The sequence below is a fragment of the Enhydra lutris genome, unplaced genomic scaffold (assembly GCF_002288905.1).
Source record: "Enhydra lutris kenyoni isolate GAN:26980312 unplaced genomic scaffold, ASM228890v2 scaffoldscaffold14, whole genome shotgun sequence".
NCBI lineage: Eukaryota > Metazoa > Chordata > Mammalia > Carnivora > Mustelidae > Enhydra > Enhydra lutris.
In genome coordinates, this window is record NW_019154098.1 from 2,855,700 (window position 1) to 2,870,637 (window position 14,938).

The window sequence follows — 14,938 nt, forward strand, 5'->3', positions numbered from 1 at the left end:
ATGGATCAGGTTCTTGGTTCATGATTTGTTTTGGGGTGTTGCATTATAAGGCAGAAGCTTGGGATAGAGGTGTTTTACAGCCAGAATTCTAGGAAAGGGGGGCGCCTGGGTGGCTCAGTGGGTTAGGCCGCTGCCTTCGGCTCAGGTCATGATCTCAGGGTCCTGGGATCGAGTCCCGCATCGGGCTCTCTGCTCAGCGGGAAGCCTGCTTCCCTCTCTCTCTCTCTCCCTGCCTCTCTGTCTACTTGTGATCTCTCTCTGTCAAATAAATAAATAAAATCTTAAAAAAAAAAAAAAAGAATTCTAGGAAAGGGAAGGAAAGTTTCGGAGCAGTTGAGTTGCTGGAGTATGTATGGGCGTTGTTTTCAGGGTTAATGGTGTGTGGGGAGACAGGAGACAGAAAGGGAGGTTGCTCGGAGACCAGTCTGAAAACCCCCGTTTTGTGAAAAAAGAGGTTCTCTGGTGTCAGGACCGCTGAGAACAATGGACATAGATTGAACTCTGAGGTTCTGGGGCTGTTTATCCAAACAAAGAGTCATGAGGGTCAGGCGGTGCCGGCTCTCGGCTACAGAGGGCAGCTGTCCCTCAGCGTTCAGACCTGAGACTCTGCTGAGGTTTTGAAAAGCTGGTGTGTTGGGAACAGACACCGGGGGTGGGGAGTGGGGGAGAGTAGGGGACAACCAGGAGATGTGTCGGCAGGCCATTTGGGAAAGCAGGTGAGCCGCAGTGGGGGCTTGGATTGGAGCAGGAAAGCTGGCGGTGGTGAGAAGCAGTGGGGCCCTGGATGTATTTCAAAGGTAGAAGCGGCAGGATTTGCTAACAGAGTGCATAAGGGGTGTGAGGACACAGAGAGGAGTTGAGTTGACTAGAAGGCTCTTGGCCTGGGCAACTGGAAGGGGAGGGAGGCTGTGGGTGGAATTTGGTTTCGAGGGACAGCTGGGGAGCTCACTATTGTTCGTGATTCTCTTAGGGACCCCAGCAGAGCTGTCATGGGGGCAGTTGTAAGTGGGCATCCGGAGCTTGGGAGACGGGTTGGGGCTGGAAGTGGCAATGGAGATGGGTGATGCTGTGCTCACTGAGGGAGGGAGCACAGAGAAGACAAGCAAGCCCAGGCCAGTGCTCCTGGATAGACGTGAGCAGTGGCTGGCACCGAGCGGGTGTGAGGAAGACCCCGGGAAGAAGGGAAGAGAGTCCCAGGAGGAGGATGTGTCCACTCTCTGACGTGTCAGGAAAGGTCACTGAGGTTTGCCTTCGAGTTTGGTGACGTGGACGGCGCTGTGGCAGTGCTGGCAGCGCTGTGGGGGCCTGGTCAGAGGGAAGGCCCACCTGGACGGCGGTCGAAGCGGGAGAAAGGGTTCCAGTGACTTAGGTCCAGGGTGTACTCGGTGTCTGGGTGCTGAGCAGCCCAGCCCCGCCGGGCCCCTGAGGTCCGTGGTGGTGTTCCCATGTTGTGGGTGGCGAAGGCGCAGGGTCAGAGCTCACCGGAGCTTTCTCGAGAGTGCGGAGCCAGCGGGCCGTGGCGCCACATCCCAGGCACGCACGCAGTTGTCCGCTGCCCGCCTCCTGAGGTTCGGAGAGAGACTGTTGAAGGGGGAAAGGGAGCAGCGAGCGAGGTTGGAAGTTGCAGGAAAACACTTATGTCCTGCCTGAAATGCTTCTGTTAGAGATTCTCTTTCTTCTTCTTTCTTAGAAATTTCTTTCTGTCAGAGGGTGGTATGCGCACGTGCTCAGAAGTCAGAGAGCCCTGAAAGGTCGGTGAGCGGCTCCTTGCAGCGCATGTCCACGGTCCCCAGCAGTAGCTGTGTAGGGGCGGGGTCTTTGATGTGTCACTTTGAGAAAAAGTCGCATTTTGAGCTCCCATCTTCCCCACGTGGTTGGTCACCGGTTTTGCTTAGATCCGTAATTTAGTTAATTGTTCTGACTTCGTGACTGTTGCTCACTATCGAGCCGGTTAGTGTAGTGTGATATATTTCCTTTTTGTTCAGCTGTTTGTTTTCCTATTTTCTTGAACTTAACAATTACCACTGGTTTTTTTTCCTGTTTGCTTGATATTGTTTTTTTAATTTTAATTTTTTTAGATTTTATTTATTTATTTGACAGAGATCACAAGTAGGCAGAGAGGCAGGCAGAGAGAGAGGAGGAAGCAGGCTCCCTGCTCAGCAGGGAGCCCGATGCGGGACTGGATCCCAGAACCCTGAGATCATGACCAGAGCCGAAGGCAGAGGCTTAACTCACTGAGCCACCCAGGCGCCCCTGTTTGCTTGATGTTATTAAGAGTTCTCACTCTTTCTGACAGCTCGTAAGTTAGGCCTCTTAATAAAATTTTCTGTGTGCTCAGGCATATTACTTCTGTCTTCACCCCCAGGGACATCTGTTTTCTTGCATGCTGGACAGGTTGCTCTGCTGGCCTGCTAGAGATGGTACCAGGGTTGAGCTGTGCAGGGCAGATCCTGCTGGAACAGAATGCTGATGGGGAAGACAGTGACCGGAGGCTCAGAGGGAGGGGGACAGCGTCCTCCTGAGGGAGCTGGTCTGGGAAGGGGGAGCGCGATTTGCGATAGGTGGGGAAAGGCATTCCAGGTGGAGAAAGTGAGAAGCAGAGCTGGACGAGACGGGTTCCTTTTTGTTAACCTGCAAAGCCTGTGTTGTGGTGCCCTGCTAGGTGGTACAAATTAACTTAGTTACAGACTCTTCCTTTAAGAGCTTTAGATAGGTTTCCATGGGAAATGGGACATTCAGTTTGTTAAACATCTGTTTGTTATGCCCCAATAATGGGTCCGTGATTAAAGGAGCGAGACTGATGCAAAGCTTAATTTTGCGCCAAGCATCAAGAATCAGACCGAACGTTCGGGGCCGCCCCTCTTACAAGAGAGGGCGACCCTTCTCCATTTCACAGACTAGCTTTTAACGGCAAAGGCCATGCGGTCGGGCCTGGCCCTGCACAGGTGGCCAATGAGATTGTAACACACACAGGAAACTCCACAGTGATACTAGGTGACCAACTGAGTTACAGTTTACCCTAGTAGACATTTGAACCAGCCTGTTACACCTTGATTGGGATTGGCGCCCAAAGGGCGGGGCCCATACTCCTTGGTAACCAGGGAGACAGTATGCATCCCCCCCACGGATCAGATGCCTCCACCTGGCCTGACCCACCCTTGTATCTGGGCTTTGTTGCGTGAAGCTGGTTTCCGGGACTTGTCTCCAAGTCAATCCCCTGGGGGAAGGGGAGCGGGGACAGTTTCTAAATAGGTCCTTATACTGTCATAAATTTTTTTATTTTTTGAAAGATTTTATTTTTTAAGTAATCTCTTAAAGTAAGCATCCAATGTGGGGCTCAAACTTAACCTCGATTGGGGCACCTGGGTCGCTCAGTGGGTTAAGCCTCTGCCTTCGGCTCAGGTCACGATCTCAGGGTCCTGGGATCGTGCCCCGCATTCAGCTCTCTGCTCAGGGGAGCCTGCTTCCCCCTGACCCCCCGCCTGCCTCTCTGCCTACCGGGGATCTCTCCCTCTGTCAAATAAATAAATAAAAAATCTTAAAAAACCACAAAAAACCCTTAACCCCGAGATCGAGGGTCATATGCTCTACTGACTGAGCCAGCCAGGAGCCCCCGTCATAAATTTTTAATGTTTTCTTAAAACCTGAGCATAGGCTATATTAAGACATTTAATCCAAGAGATCATCTTGACCTGTTGATTTCACATACCGGTTCATGGAAAACCTTTATGGACTGTCTGTCAAGGAGGCGGCCCAGCTGGCCGTCATGCGGGTGTGGACACGGCAGCCCCTGCTGTGGCTGTCGGGCGGGGGCAGGATGTGCGACCACGGCACATTTCAGAAGCCGCTCTGTCCCGCTGGACGCGAGGAGGGTGTGCGGGGAGGCTGGGGGCATCGTGGGAGGGGCAGGAGGGCGCAGCCCTGGTTTCTGGGGCCCCGTTCGGGAGGCCCGCTGGCAACGAGGGCTGCAGAACCAAGCACGTGTGGGCTGGCTTCGCTGAAGAGAAGCATCGCTCAGTTTGAAGTGCTGAGGCAGAATTGTACGAAATAAAGTCCATAAATGCCTTCCAGGACTGCCGACCCCGGGCCACCCTCTGTGTCGCCGCCCGGCTGCTCTCCTGGATGGTCAGGACCCTGGGTTTGCTTCAGCGGGTCCGCATGCCGCCTGCGGTCTGACGCTTCCGCTTCGTGCTCAGAGCTTCTCGAAGAACGCCCTTTGCCTTTCCAGTACTCGTGACGTTTGGGATTCAGAATCGCACGTCGGGAAGTCGCAGAGTTGTGATACGGGCCATTTACGCGCGCCGCTCATCGTGTGTTCTCGAGTTGAGCGCAGTTCTTACGGCAACAGGGTAGTGCTCACTGCCCCTGCTGTGGAGGCGAGCCCCCAGCCGGATTCCACACTGTCCCCCTGAGGCTGCATGCGGTGGCCGCAGGCCCTCCTGTCCCTTTACACGAACGCTTAGAACGTGGTGCCCCTGTGTGCGGGCCCCGCCTGTGACAGAGACCCCACCGGCGGCCTGCAGTGGAGGGTCACTGGCGCTTCCGCCGTGTAGGAACGCCTCGTCACTGGGGTTGCCGGGTTGCACGAGGTTCTCAGTTCTCAGTCATTGGTGTTCTGCTGGTATTTTTTTTTCCAGATGTTATTTATTTATTTGACCGAGAGAGCACAAGCAGGCAGAGAGACAGGCAGAGAGAGGGGGAAGCAGGCTCCCTGCTGAGCAGGGAGCCCGATGCGGGACTTGATCCCAGGACCCCGCAATCATGACCCGAGCCGATGGCAGACACTTCACCGACTGAACAGTCCAGGCGCCCCATTCCTGCTCATATTGAAGAAAGATCGTGGCTTCATTGAAGACTCATAAAAATGCGAAAACAGGTCTGTTTCCGACCGAGCAGGAGGCAGGCAGCTTTTCCTGTGATTCTTACACTCTGCTGAGTAAGGGCGAGAGAGGATGTTTCTTTCTTTCTACCGGCCTTGGCATATGGTAGGTATGGGGGCAGGGGCAAGTAGGGTTGGGAGTAGGATGGCAAGGAAGCATTTTAGATCTGTGTCTGCTGCTCATGCATCCTAAGTGGTTTTAAGAAAATACACAAACTTTCCATCACTTCTTCGTTGATAAACTGTCTGTTAAAAAGGATGGGGTCTCAGCAAAAAATTCAGCTGAAAAAATGGCCAGAAGATTCGATTAGGTATTTCATTTCCTGTAGCTAACAAGAAGCACACAGACGCTGACCGTCCTTCATCATTAGGGAAGCGCCCGTGATCGTGGCCGTGAGGTAGCGCTGCAGTCCTGTGAGAGTGCCTCCCACCCCCCACAGCAAGGCGGCAGAAGGGGACAGTGCCCAGCTGCAGGCGGGCGGAACAGCCAGAACTAGGGCTTGCTTTGCTGGTGGGGACGCAGAGGTTGTAGCCACTTGGGAAAATAGTTCGGCAGTTTCTTGTAAACTTGAATATATACTTTTCATACAACCCAGCAGTCCCACACGGAGGCCTTTACCTGGGAGAAATGAAGATTTATGTCTACACAAAGGGCTGTGTATGCTTACAGTGCTGTGCTCGTAGTCACTGGAGATGGAGAGTAGCTCGAAGGTCCGTTGGGTGGGAAGTGGTGAGCAGTTGGGAGCGTTCTGCGGTTGGGAGCGCGCTCGGCGACACAGAGGCACTGACCGCTGACGCCTCGACAGGCAACTGTCCTGAGTGTTGTGCCGCGGGCGGGCACAGAGCTCCGTACCGCTGTGGTTCCACCTTGAGAACGTTTGGATAAAGGCAAAACTGTGGGGACAAATCGGATCAGTGGTTGCAGGGGGCCCAAGCGAGGGAGGAGAGGATTGAGTACAAAAGGGCATGAGGGCACTTCGTGGGTGATGGAAATAGGCCACGTCTTCCCTGTGATGGTGGTTATGCGCCGCGCGTGTCGGTTAGAACCCAGCGAACCCTGGTTTACTGGATGCAAGTTTTACCTCACTAAGCCGAGCCTGAGAAAGGTAGATGACTTACGTATATACACACGTAGGTATTAGACACACACAGGCACACATATTTATGCACACATTTGAGCTCACTTTTTCTTCCTAGTGGATTAAATTTTATTTTTCTGGGTTAGGTATCCTGGAAGTTTGTAGCACACTTTCTGAAAACACATGACCTTGGAGTTTTTGGTTGATGTTGTATTCCTGTTCACGACCTGAAGGCTTCATAATGTGGTTTGTTTTTGTATGACACAGTTCCATGTTATAGATGTCATAGAATTAGCACATATGTAAAAGAAGTTTTAAAAGTTAAATTTTTTTAAGAGTCCATGTTCAAGCTATTGTAGCTGTGGAGAAAAATAGTTTTACTAGCTTTAAAAATTAATAAAAAGTGTTTTTTGATTCATGACAAGCTTAATTACACAGTCTTTCGCTCTGTCTTTATTCAGCTGTGGTTGTACGGTACAATTACATTTTAAACCACCAGACATAAGAATGTACACAGAAAGTGATACATGCCGGCGTCACCAACTCAAAGCCTAGTTGTGACTGTGAATCAGTCTCTTTGCGGTACGTGAGGGGCCGCTTGCTATTACGTCGTGGTCTCCTGCAGAGCCGTGGGCTAGCATTTTGTCCTAGTAAACCCTCCTTAGCAAAGCCACAACAGTGGGCATGGAGGGGGATTCGAGTGGAACGTTGTGGAATTTCATTTAAAAATCAAAATTTGTTTGACTTCGGAAAACAAGAAGGCCATCCATTTAAATGGTGAGGTCTTCGTTATTTTATGGTCAGAGGATGTCGCTGTGTGTGGTTGCGATGGGACCCGTGACGCAGCGACGGCCCCGTAAGAGGCGCTCCCTGAGCTGCCTCAGGTTTGCTGTGCACGGCTCGCGTGGCCCTGGATCCTGGGGTCTGGCCTCACGGTCTCCGGTAACCCTGTACTCGGTCATCGCACAGGAAATACGCACTCATCGCCTCCTTGACAGTTGAGTTTAGGAACAGAAGAGAGCGCAGGATGTTCTGCCCCCATTTTTTATTGTCCGGCCCCATCCCTGTGTTTTGCTGTGGGAATCTCTGCCTTAACTGGTGTTGAAGGCTTGGCCCGTGCTGGGATGTGACATTCCCGGCTGCTGTCAGCCAGGTGGCGGTCCTGCTGCAGCTGTCATCGTGCGGCCCGGCAGTGCGCGCTGCCGTACGACACGGTGGAGGGTCACTGGCACGCTCGGCGTCTGCTAACACTTGCAGTGGGACTCACTGTTGCACGGAGAAGCTGTAAGTGCGGAGTAGGACGCCAGGGCACGGGGAACACGTGCGAGTGTTCAACCGTGCTTGTTTTCTTCTGTTTTTCCAAAGGGTGCTTCCCGGGTCGTCTTGAACAAGATTTGCTGGAAGAGAGTAAAGTCAGTTCTGGCTTTCCTGGATGACCCGGGATCCTCCGTCGGACACAGTCGTCTTCAGTGTGTGCTGGCCCCGCTACTGCCTCTTTCCTCCACATCGGGCCGTGCGGGGGCAGCCTCCGAGTGCCCTGCCCCCAGCTTTGCTAGTCTGCTGCTCCCTGTTGTTGTTGTTGGTTTGTTAAGTGAAATGTTTTCTTTCGTGGAAAAGCTGTAAGGAGTTGCGTGGCCGGCTTCCAGACAGCCTTCGCCCAGATTCCGTGGCTGTTAGCGTTTGGGACGCTCGTCTGCGCGCCCCGCCCCGGCTGTGGCCGCAGATGTGCCCGCAGAGCCCTCAGAGCCTAAGGTACACGCTTCGTGCCCTTTACCCTTCGATACTTCAGGGAGGATTTACTAAGAACAAGGCTCTTCATATGACCAAAAATAATCAGTACCGTCACGAAATTGGCAAAATCTCACATTGTCGTGTTCTCTGGTGTACATACAGTCCGTACTCACAGTTGCTCCGCTACCGACGGCGGCTTTCCTCTGTGTGGGGCCCGTCTAGACTCGCGTGTGGTCTTTCAGCCTGGATGTGTCTCTCAGCCTTTCTCTGTCATGGCATCGCCTGTTCCGGTTGTTTTGTAGGTCAGTCTTCTGTTTGGGCTCCTGTGGTGTTGCTCATGCTTAAACTCAGATGGTGCATTAGGGGCCGGACTCTCGGAGAGGTGGTACCGTGCCTTTCTCGGGGCACCGTGATGTTTCCCAGATCCATGCTGTCCGTCTCAGGATGGCACGTGGCGTCGGCTTGTTCTGTGATGGCTGAGGGCGACCCCACTGCGGATTCTGGGACCCTGTTCATGACCTGCTAAGTCAGAAACTCAGAAACACACGGCTTGAGGCTCTGCTTTTAACAAGCCCTAAAATGATTTTGATGTTCTGACATTTGAGGATTGTTGGTGTCAGGTGATCAGGTGGGGCCTCTGCTCCGTGCTGCACTCTAACAGCAGCTGTCATCCTTTGGAACTGATGAAGAACCTGTAGGGAGTATTTGAGGCTGTGTGACCTTTCGGACTTCGAGACTGATCATCTGGTCCCACCAATGATTCTTGCTTGAAACAGCTATTGCTGGGTGGTCCGCAGCAGGGGTGCTGTCCCCTCTCACCCGTCGGCTGGCGCTCTCCCGTAAGGAGAGTTGCCCTCCTTTGCCCGCTTACTCACTGTTCACCCGCTGGCGCCTCACGGATTCTTGCTTGGTCCAGTGGCTTGTAGTCTGTACCTGTCATTCATTTTGATGCTGGGATGCCTCCTGATTAGGCCTTCCCGGGATCATCTCCTGGGTTGTTTTGACATGTCCCTGTTATTTTCTGAGCATTTCCTTCCTTTTGGAACAGTAAGATACCCCCGGCATTTCTTGTAGTTTCTCTGCCCCGTCATGGAATCAGCTATTTCTTCAAGAATCCCTGGTTCCTTTTGGTGGGAAATGGAGTTGAGAGGTCAAGATCTGAATGGTGAGTGTCTCCTTTGTCACCGGTGTTACTGCTTCCCCGCGCCTTCTGTGTGTGTGCACACGGGCATGCGCATCTGTACTCAAGATGCAAACGTCTTACTGTATTTTTAGGAGCTGGTGAGGTCTCTGATCAGTTTTACTGGCTTCTAGTTGAGACATTTTTCCTTCCTTCCTTTCCTTCCTTCCATCCCTTTCCTTCTTCCTTCCTTCCCTTCCCTTCCCTTCCTTCTTTGCCCTCCCTTCCCTTCCCTTCCCTTCCCTTCCCTTCCCTTCCCTTCCCTTCCCTTCCCTTCCCTTCCCTTCCCTTCTTTCTCTTCCCTTCCTTCTTGGGCCCCTGGGGGGACAGTCTCACATGCATCTTTGTACTTGGTGGTTAGTCAAAGGTGGGAGTAGAATGTACTCTCAGATTTGGGGACCTATCTTGGGGTTCTCCTGCTTCTAGCACCCCTCCTCTAAATTTCGTTTGGCCCCCAGCCCCCGTTTCTTCTAAGACCTCATACTAGTGAGACTTTAACTTTCTGCCACTAAAGCTCGCCCTGGGTTGGGAAGCACATTGAATCAGAGGCGCAACAGACCGGCAGATGTCCCGGGGTGACTCCGTTTTTTAGGGGCGAGCCTTCACCTCTCGTGTGTGCCTCTGTGCTTCCTGGGCTGTCGTGCCTATGCGTGGTTTGACCGTCTGCCAGGGATTTGGGCTGTGCATTTACATTCAGACTTGGAACTAAGCGTTTTGCAGCCCTCTTATTTCCAAAATTTCCCCCTTAAATTGATACCCACCCTGCTGCGCCTCAAGATGGCACAGTGAGGCTGCAGTCCTGGCCTCCCGGAGTTGGGGCTCCTAGTGTTGCCGGGCAGGAAAGTGACAGATACTTCTAGTTTGTACCAGATGCAGGGGCAGTTCTGACAGTAAATTCTTCTCAAGTGCTTGCCTGCCTTCAGTCATTTCCCCGTTCTTCAAATAGTTGTTTTTAGTGAATTAGTCTGACTTTTATAATTAATTATCTGTGGGAGAAATTGCTCCATCATCTTCATGTAACCATTGTGGAAGGCTCATGCGCCTTTTTGTCCTGTTATTTTTTTTCCTCTGAAGTGTAGCTTTGTCTTTATTTTTATACCCAGCGTTTCATTATGGTAATTTTCAAACAAATGGCCAAGTCGCAAGAATTCCTGGTGAACGTGCGCGGACCCCCGTGACGGGTTACTGTTCTTGTGTCTCCCGCGGACGGCTGGTTCTCCCTTCCTCCGCACCGCGGTCCACCCCGTGCGTTTCGGCGCGTGTGTGGTGGCCGCCGCTCGTTACTTTACGGGCGTGTTTTGGTGTGGGACTGCTGTGCCGCTGCTCGGCCCGCGGGCCCGCCGCCTCCGAGCTGTGCCGAATGCGTCCACCGTGGGCCGAATGCGTCCTGAAACGTAGACCGTTGTCCTCTCCCTGAAGGTTCCTTCCTGCAGGTGCCGGCTCCTGCCGCCGCCCTCACCCTGAGCCCTGGCCACTGCTGTCCCCCACCCAGGTCAGTTGTGCCTGCCCCGGGGGTTTCCCGTCAGCAGAATCAGACCGTGTGCGAGCTGCGTGAGGCTAGTTTCGGCAGAGCATTGCTGAGTTCATCCGTGTGGTGCGTATCTGTCATTCACGCCTTCTTAAATTATTATTATTACTTTTTGAGAGGGGTTGGGGGCGGGCAGGGGGAGAGAGACTCTTGAGTAGGCTCCACGCCCAGCACGAGGCCCAGTGTGGGGTTCGATCTCATGACCGAAGGATCACGGCCTGCGCTGGTACGAGGAGTCGGGTGCTCAGCCGTCTGAGCCAGCCGGGCTTCCCCTCGTTCCTTTTCATCGCAGAGCTGTGTTTGGTCGTAGGAGTCTCCTATCTCGCTTATCCATTCTTTTCTTGATAAGCACCTTCACTTTTGAAAGAAACTTTGGCTGGGTGTGCAGAATTCTAGGTTGGCTGTTTTTTTCTTTCAGCTAAACATACTGTCCCATCATCTTCTGGTCTCTGTGTACATTTCTGAAACTCATTTTCTACAACTTTATCCTCTTTGATGCTCTGCCTTGCAAATTTCAGCCTCTCAGCTTCCCAAAACTTGGAGTTTTCTCTCAAACCACCTGAGGCTCCTGCGCTCTTGGTTTCCCTTCCTGTGCCCTGGGCCACCGGTGCCCCCAGCTGGACAGAGAGGGGGTGATGGGGCTCACAGGCCTGCGCTGCTCACTGGCTCAAGATCTGAGAAAAGTAGTTTCATGGATTTTGACCATTTTTCTATTTGTTTAACATGGCGGGGGGTGGGGTGCGTTTCCTGTACTAGTTACTCCCTCACGTCTGAAGTGGATATCCTTGTCAGTGCTTTTTTTTTTTTTTTTTTTTAAAGATTTTATTTATTTATTTGACAGAGAGAGATCACAAGCAGGCAGAGAGAGAGAGAGAGAGAGGAGGAAGGGAAGCAGGCTCCCTGCCAAGCAGAGAGCCCGATGCGGGGCTCGATCCTAGGACCCTGGGATCATGACCTGAGCCGACGGCAGAGGCTTAACCCACTGAGCCACCCAGGTGCCCCCTTAAGTCAGTGCTTTTTAATGGAATACAGCTCATATGCTCTATTTCTAAATGATGTGAAAAGTATTATGACAGAAATTTACTTTGTTTTAATGTTAATTTAGCAACTGTTTTTACGGTCTAGAAAATCTCAAGTGTATTTCCATTTTGACAGGGGAATCTGTATTTTGGCACAACTTTCGCTTTAGTTATTTCATTATTAAACTGGCTTAGGGTGATTGGTTTATTTTGCATTGTATTTCATGGAAAGTAGCGTTTCCTGCCTGGCTTGCCGCATGCTGTCCCGTTTGTCATGAATGTAACCGTTAATCCTAACTCCAGGCCAGAGCCCGTCTGCTCCAGTCTCTTGCCCACTCCGTTGGTGCTGTTAGTGTCTGAGCAGCAGGGACGGCTGGGCCTGCTAGTGCGTGAACACGGGTAGGAGGAAATGTGGGAGATGTCACTCAGCCCGTGGCTGAGCTCCTGCAGTGACCCAGGACTGTACAGAAGCACTGTTCATTTTTTCCCTCTGATCTTTCAGATGTCTGGATGGAGATTTGGAATTGTTTCTGGCTTTTCTTCTAGTTTTTGATACAAATTTTAGTAACTAAGTCTATCACTTTAAAAAATACCTTTGTTAATTTGTGAAATTGAGGTTATCATTAAAAATTAATGCTAGAGGGTGTCTGGGTGGCTCAGTTGTTTAAGCGACTGCCTTTGGCTCAGGTCATGATCCTGGAGTCCCGGGGTCAAGTCCTGCTTCTGCTTCCTGCTCAGCGGGGTGTCTGCTTCTCCCTCCTTCCCCCTCTGATGTTCTCACTCGGTCTCTCTCTCAAATAAATAAATAAAATCTTTATAAAAAAATTAATGCTTGAACTGTGACTTTAAAATAATTTTATTATGTAAATTTATGAAATGACATACCACAAAGCGAGTGTGTATGTACCGCATAGTTTTTACCTGCTGGTGATGGCTGCTTTGAAGTAAAAGCCCAGGAGATGGTGGTGTTTGGGTGTGCGTACGGCAGAAGCTCAGTACAGCGCGGGTTAGGACCTGCTCTAGAGTGAGGGACTGACTGATTTCTGGGCCCCATGGCTAGACTAATACTTGAAACGTAACAGGGAAGGATTTGGGCACCTGGAAATGACAGATTTGTTCTGTACTTGCCGTGTTGGTGTTGTGTTCATGTGGGAACTGTTGATCCTACATCTATCATCTGTTGGTGGACCCAGAGCAGAGAAGACTTGGTCAACCTCGGACTGAACTGTACCTGGGAAAACTTTAATCTCTCTTGTGTGTGCTTTGTTTTGTCATAAATCCTGATATAAATTTCTTGAATGAAAAATTTTGAATTAGTGAATATATAACATTTTAAAAATTAATAGCAATTTATTGGTTCTCTTTAATTTGACTTTTAATCTTAAATCTTTTTTTTTTTAAGATTTTATTTATTTGACAGACATCACAAGTAGGCAGAGGTGGGGGGGGGAGAAGCAGACTCCCTGCTGAGCAGAGAGCCCACTGCGGGGCTCGATCCCAGGACCCTGGGACCATGACCTGAGCCGAAGGCAGAGGCTTTAACCCACTGAGCCGCCCAGGTGCCCCAATCTTAAATCTTTAGGTTTATTAAAGATTAGGATATACTTTTACTTCTTAGGTAATGAAGGTCATTTTCTGTTATGTTGTATATATCTGGAAGATTGTTCAGGTAATGGAAGAAGATGAACCCTCCCTTCTGTTTGCCCTTACCCCCCACCTTACTTTTATTTAAGTAAGAAGATGTGAAAGGGAAGGAAGGCCGTGTGTACCTTTGGAGTTGTTTCATAAGTGGATTTTATCAAGAGGAGGAGGATGAAAGCCGGGTCAGATTTTGGCGTGGCGTTTACAGGGTGGTCGTGCCGCCTGATTACATATTAGGACCTCCTGTGGCTGCCGCCAGGAGTCAGCCCGGTTGGAAGTGCAGATGTGTTTCTTCTGCTGCAGCTTGTGGCCGTGGTGACCTGCGCCTTCTGTCTGCAGCATGTGACCTTGTGTAAGGGGGTGGGAACGGGGCCGTGATAGGTGCACACAGGGTGAGTGTGCTGTGTTCTCCAAGACCTGTGAGCCCCAGGCTGGGCTCAGCTGAGCCAGAAGACATTAAGAATGAGAGTGCACACAGTGTAGTTCTCCACTGTGTAGAAAGGTCGTGTTTACGGGGGGTGTGGACTGTAGCTCTGAGGTCACGTGTGAACAGCTGTCAATGTGCAGTGTAAGTTTTGGGACTGGGAACGTGTAGTTGTGTTTTACATTAAACCCTGTAGGTAGTGATGCTCTTATTTTTGTGTTCTCTTATTCTTATTAGATTAATTTACACTTCTGTTGTTTACTTAAAGATAGTATTTGATTTCTGTAAAAAGCTTGGGAAATACGCATTAGGAAATTCCTGTACTTACAGGTGGCTCTTAGGCGGGAATTCAAGGATGCCAATGAAAGGAGTGCGCCTTAAGCATCTCTGAGTCCAGCTAGATGTTATATGTACTTATAGCAAAAAACAAATGTACTTTCTTTCATAAATAATTTAAATGTGCTTTATGTAGACAAATTGTTTCATAACTTTATTTTTAGCGTAATGAGGTGTGGAAATACTTAAAACCATAGCTGAACTAAATTATAGTTTCCCTAGGAAGTAAAAAAAAAACATGCAATAATGATTTTAAGAAGGAAATTTAAATACTTTTAATGTATTTTTGCAGTTCCTTGGTCCTTTTCCCCCCAGTCATTTAATGGAAAATAAAATAGATTTCTAAAAAAATATTCAAATTAGGTATATCTGTGTTTAAGTAACTTCTATATTATAGGAGACCCATGTTCCTCTCTGCTATAATTAGGTCTTACTGTTCTCCTCTAGGATCAGATTCTGGATGTGCTTAGTCGTTGCTGTGAATTACCTTTCCATCTGTTTGTGATGTTTGCTTTTCTTGTTTTTAATGAACAGTCTTACTGTCTGTAAGATGCCTGGAAAGACTGCATCCCAGGAGAGCAGAATCAATATTGTAACAGTTTTATTTAATTAACTGCAAGACGTTTTTTTCCCCTAAAATATTATCTTTCTAGGAAGTTAAAAAAGTACTCTAGAATACTTTCTATCTTAATGGATTGAAGGCTGCAGGTACAGGTAATCTTTTAGATTTCAAACTTTTGTGGGGCTTAAGTTGAAAATGCTATATAGTGCTGCAGCTTCTAAGTTTGTCTGCTTTTAAAATGTAGTACACTAAAGGATATGTACCGTGGGACTGATAAGTTTTGAGTTCCTTTTTTACATTTGCTCTTGGAGGTGTGCACAGGCCTTATAAGGAGTTTCAGTTTGGGAATTAGACTGTCCTTGAGGTAAGTCAAGTTCAGTCTTGTCTTTTTCTCAGGTCAGTTAAGGTCCCTGGAATGTGACAACAGAGGAGGAACGTGCCCACAGTTGCCTTCCAGGTGAGATGGGTGCCAGCCGGTTGCTTCTTCTGTCTTTGTTGGGCTGTCCTCCACAGTGGGGTTCCCCACTCGTTCCGCAGTCTTACCTTTTAGCCAGTTGTG

The 14,938-nt window shown here is 50.0% G+C and overlaps 2 protein-coding genes across 3 annotated transcripts in view; one reads left to right on the plus strand and one right to left on the minus strand.

The window, feature by feature from the left end:
• LOC111146756 (basic proline-rich protein-like) overlaps positions 1 to 1,447 on the minus strand; it is a 29,841-nt gene extending 28,394 nt beyond the window's left edge. The window contains exons 1-2 of the mRNA XM_022502439.1: positions 1,327 to 1,447; positions 950 to 1,075 (exon numbers count right to left, since the gene is read on the minus strand). Of these exons, the coding sequence (XP_022358147.1) occupies positions 950 to 1,075; positions 1,327 to 1,447 (247 nt within the window). The remainder of the gene's footprint in view (positions 1 to 949; positions 1,076 to 1,326) is intronic.
• Positions 1 to 14,938, plus strand: part of LOC111146744 (protein tyrosine kinase 2) — a 250,228-nt gene that overhangs the window by 27,473 nt on the left and 207,817 nt on the right. The window lies entirely within an intron of this gene.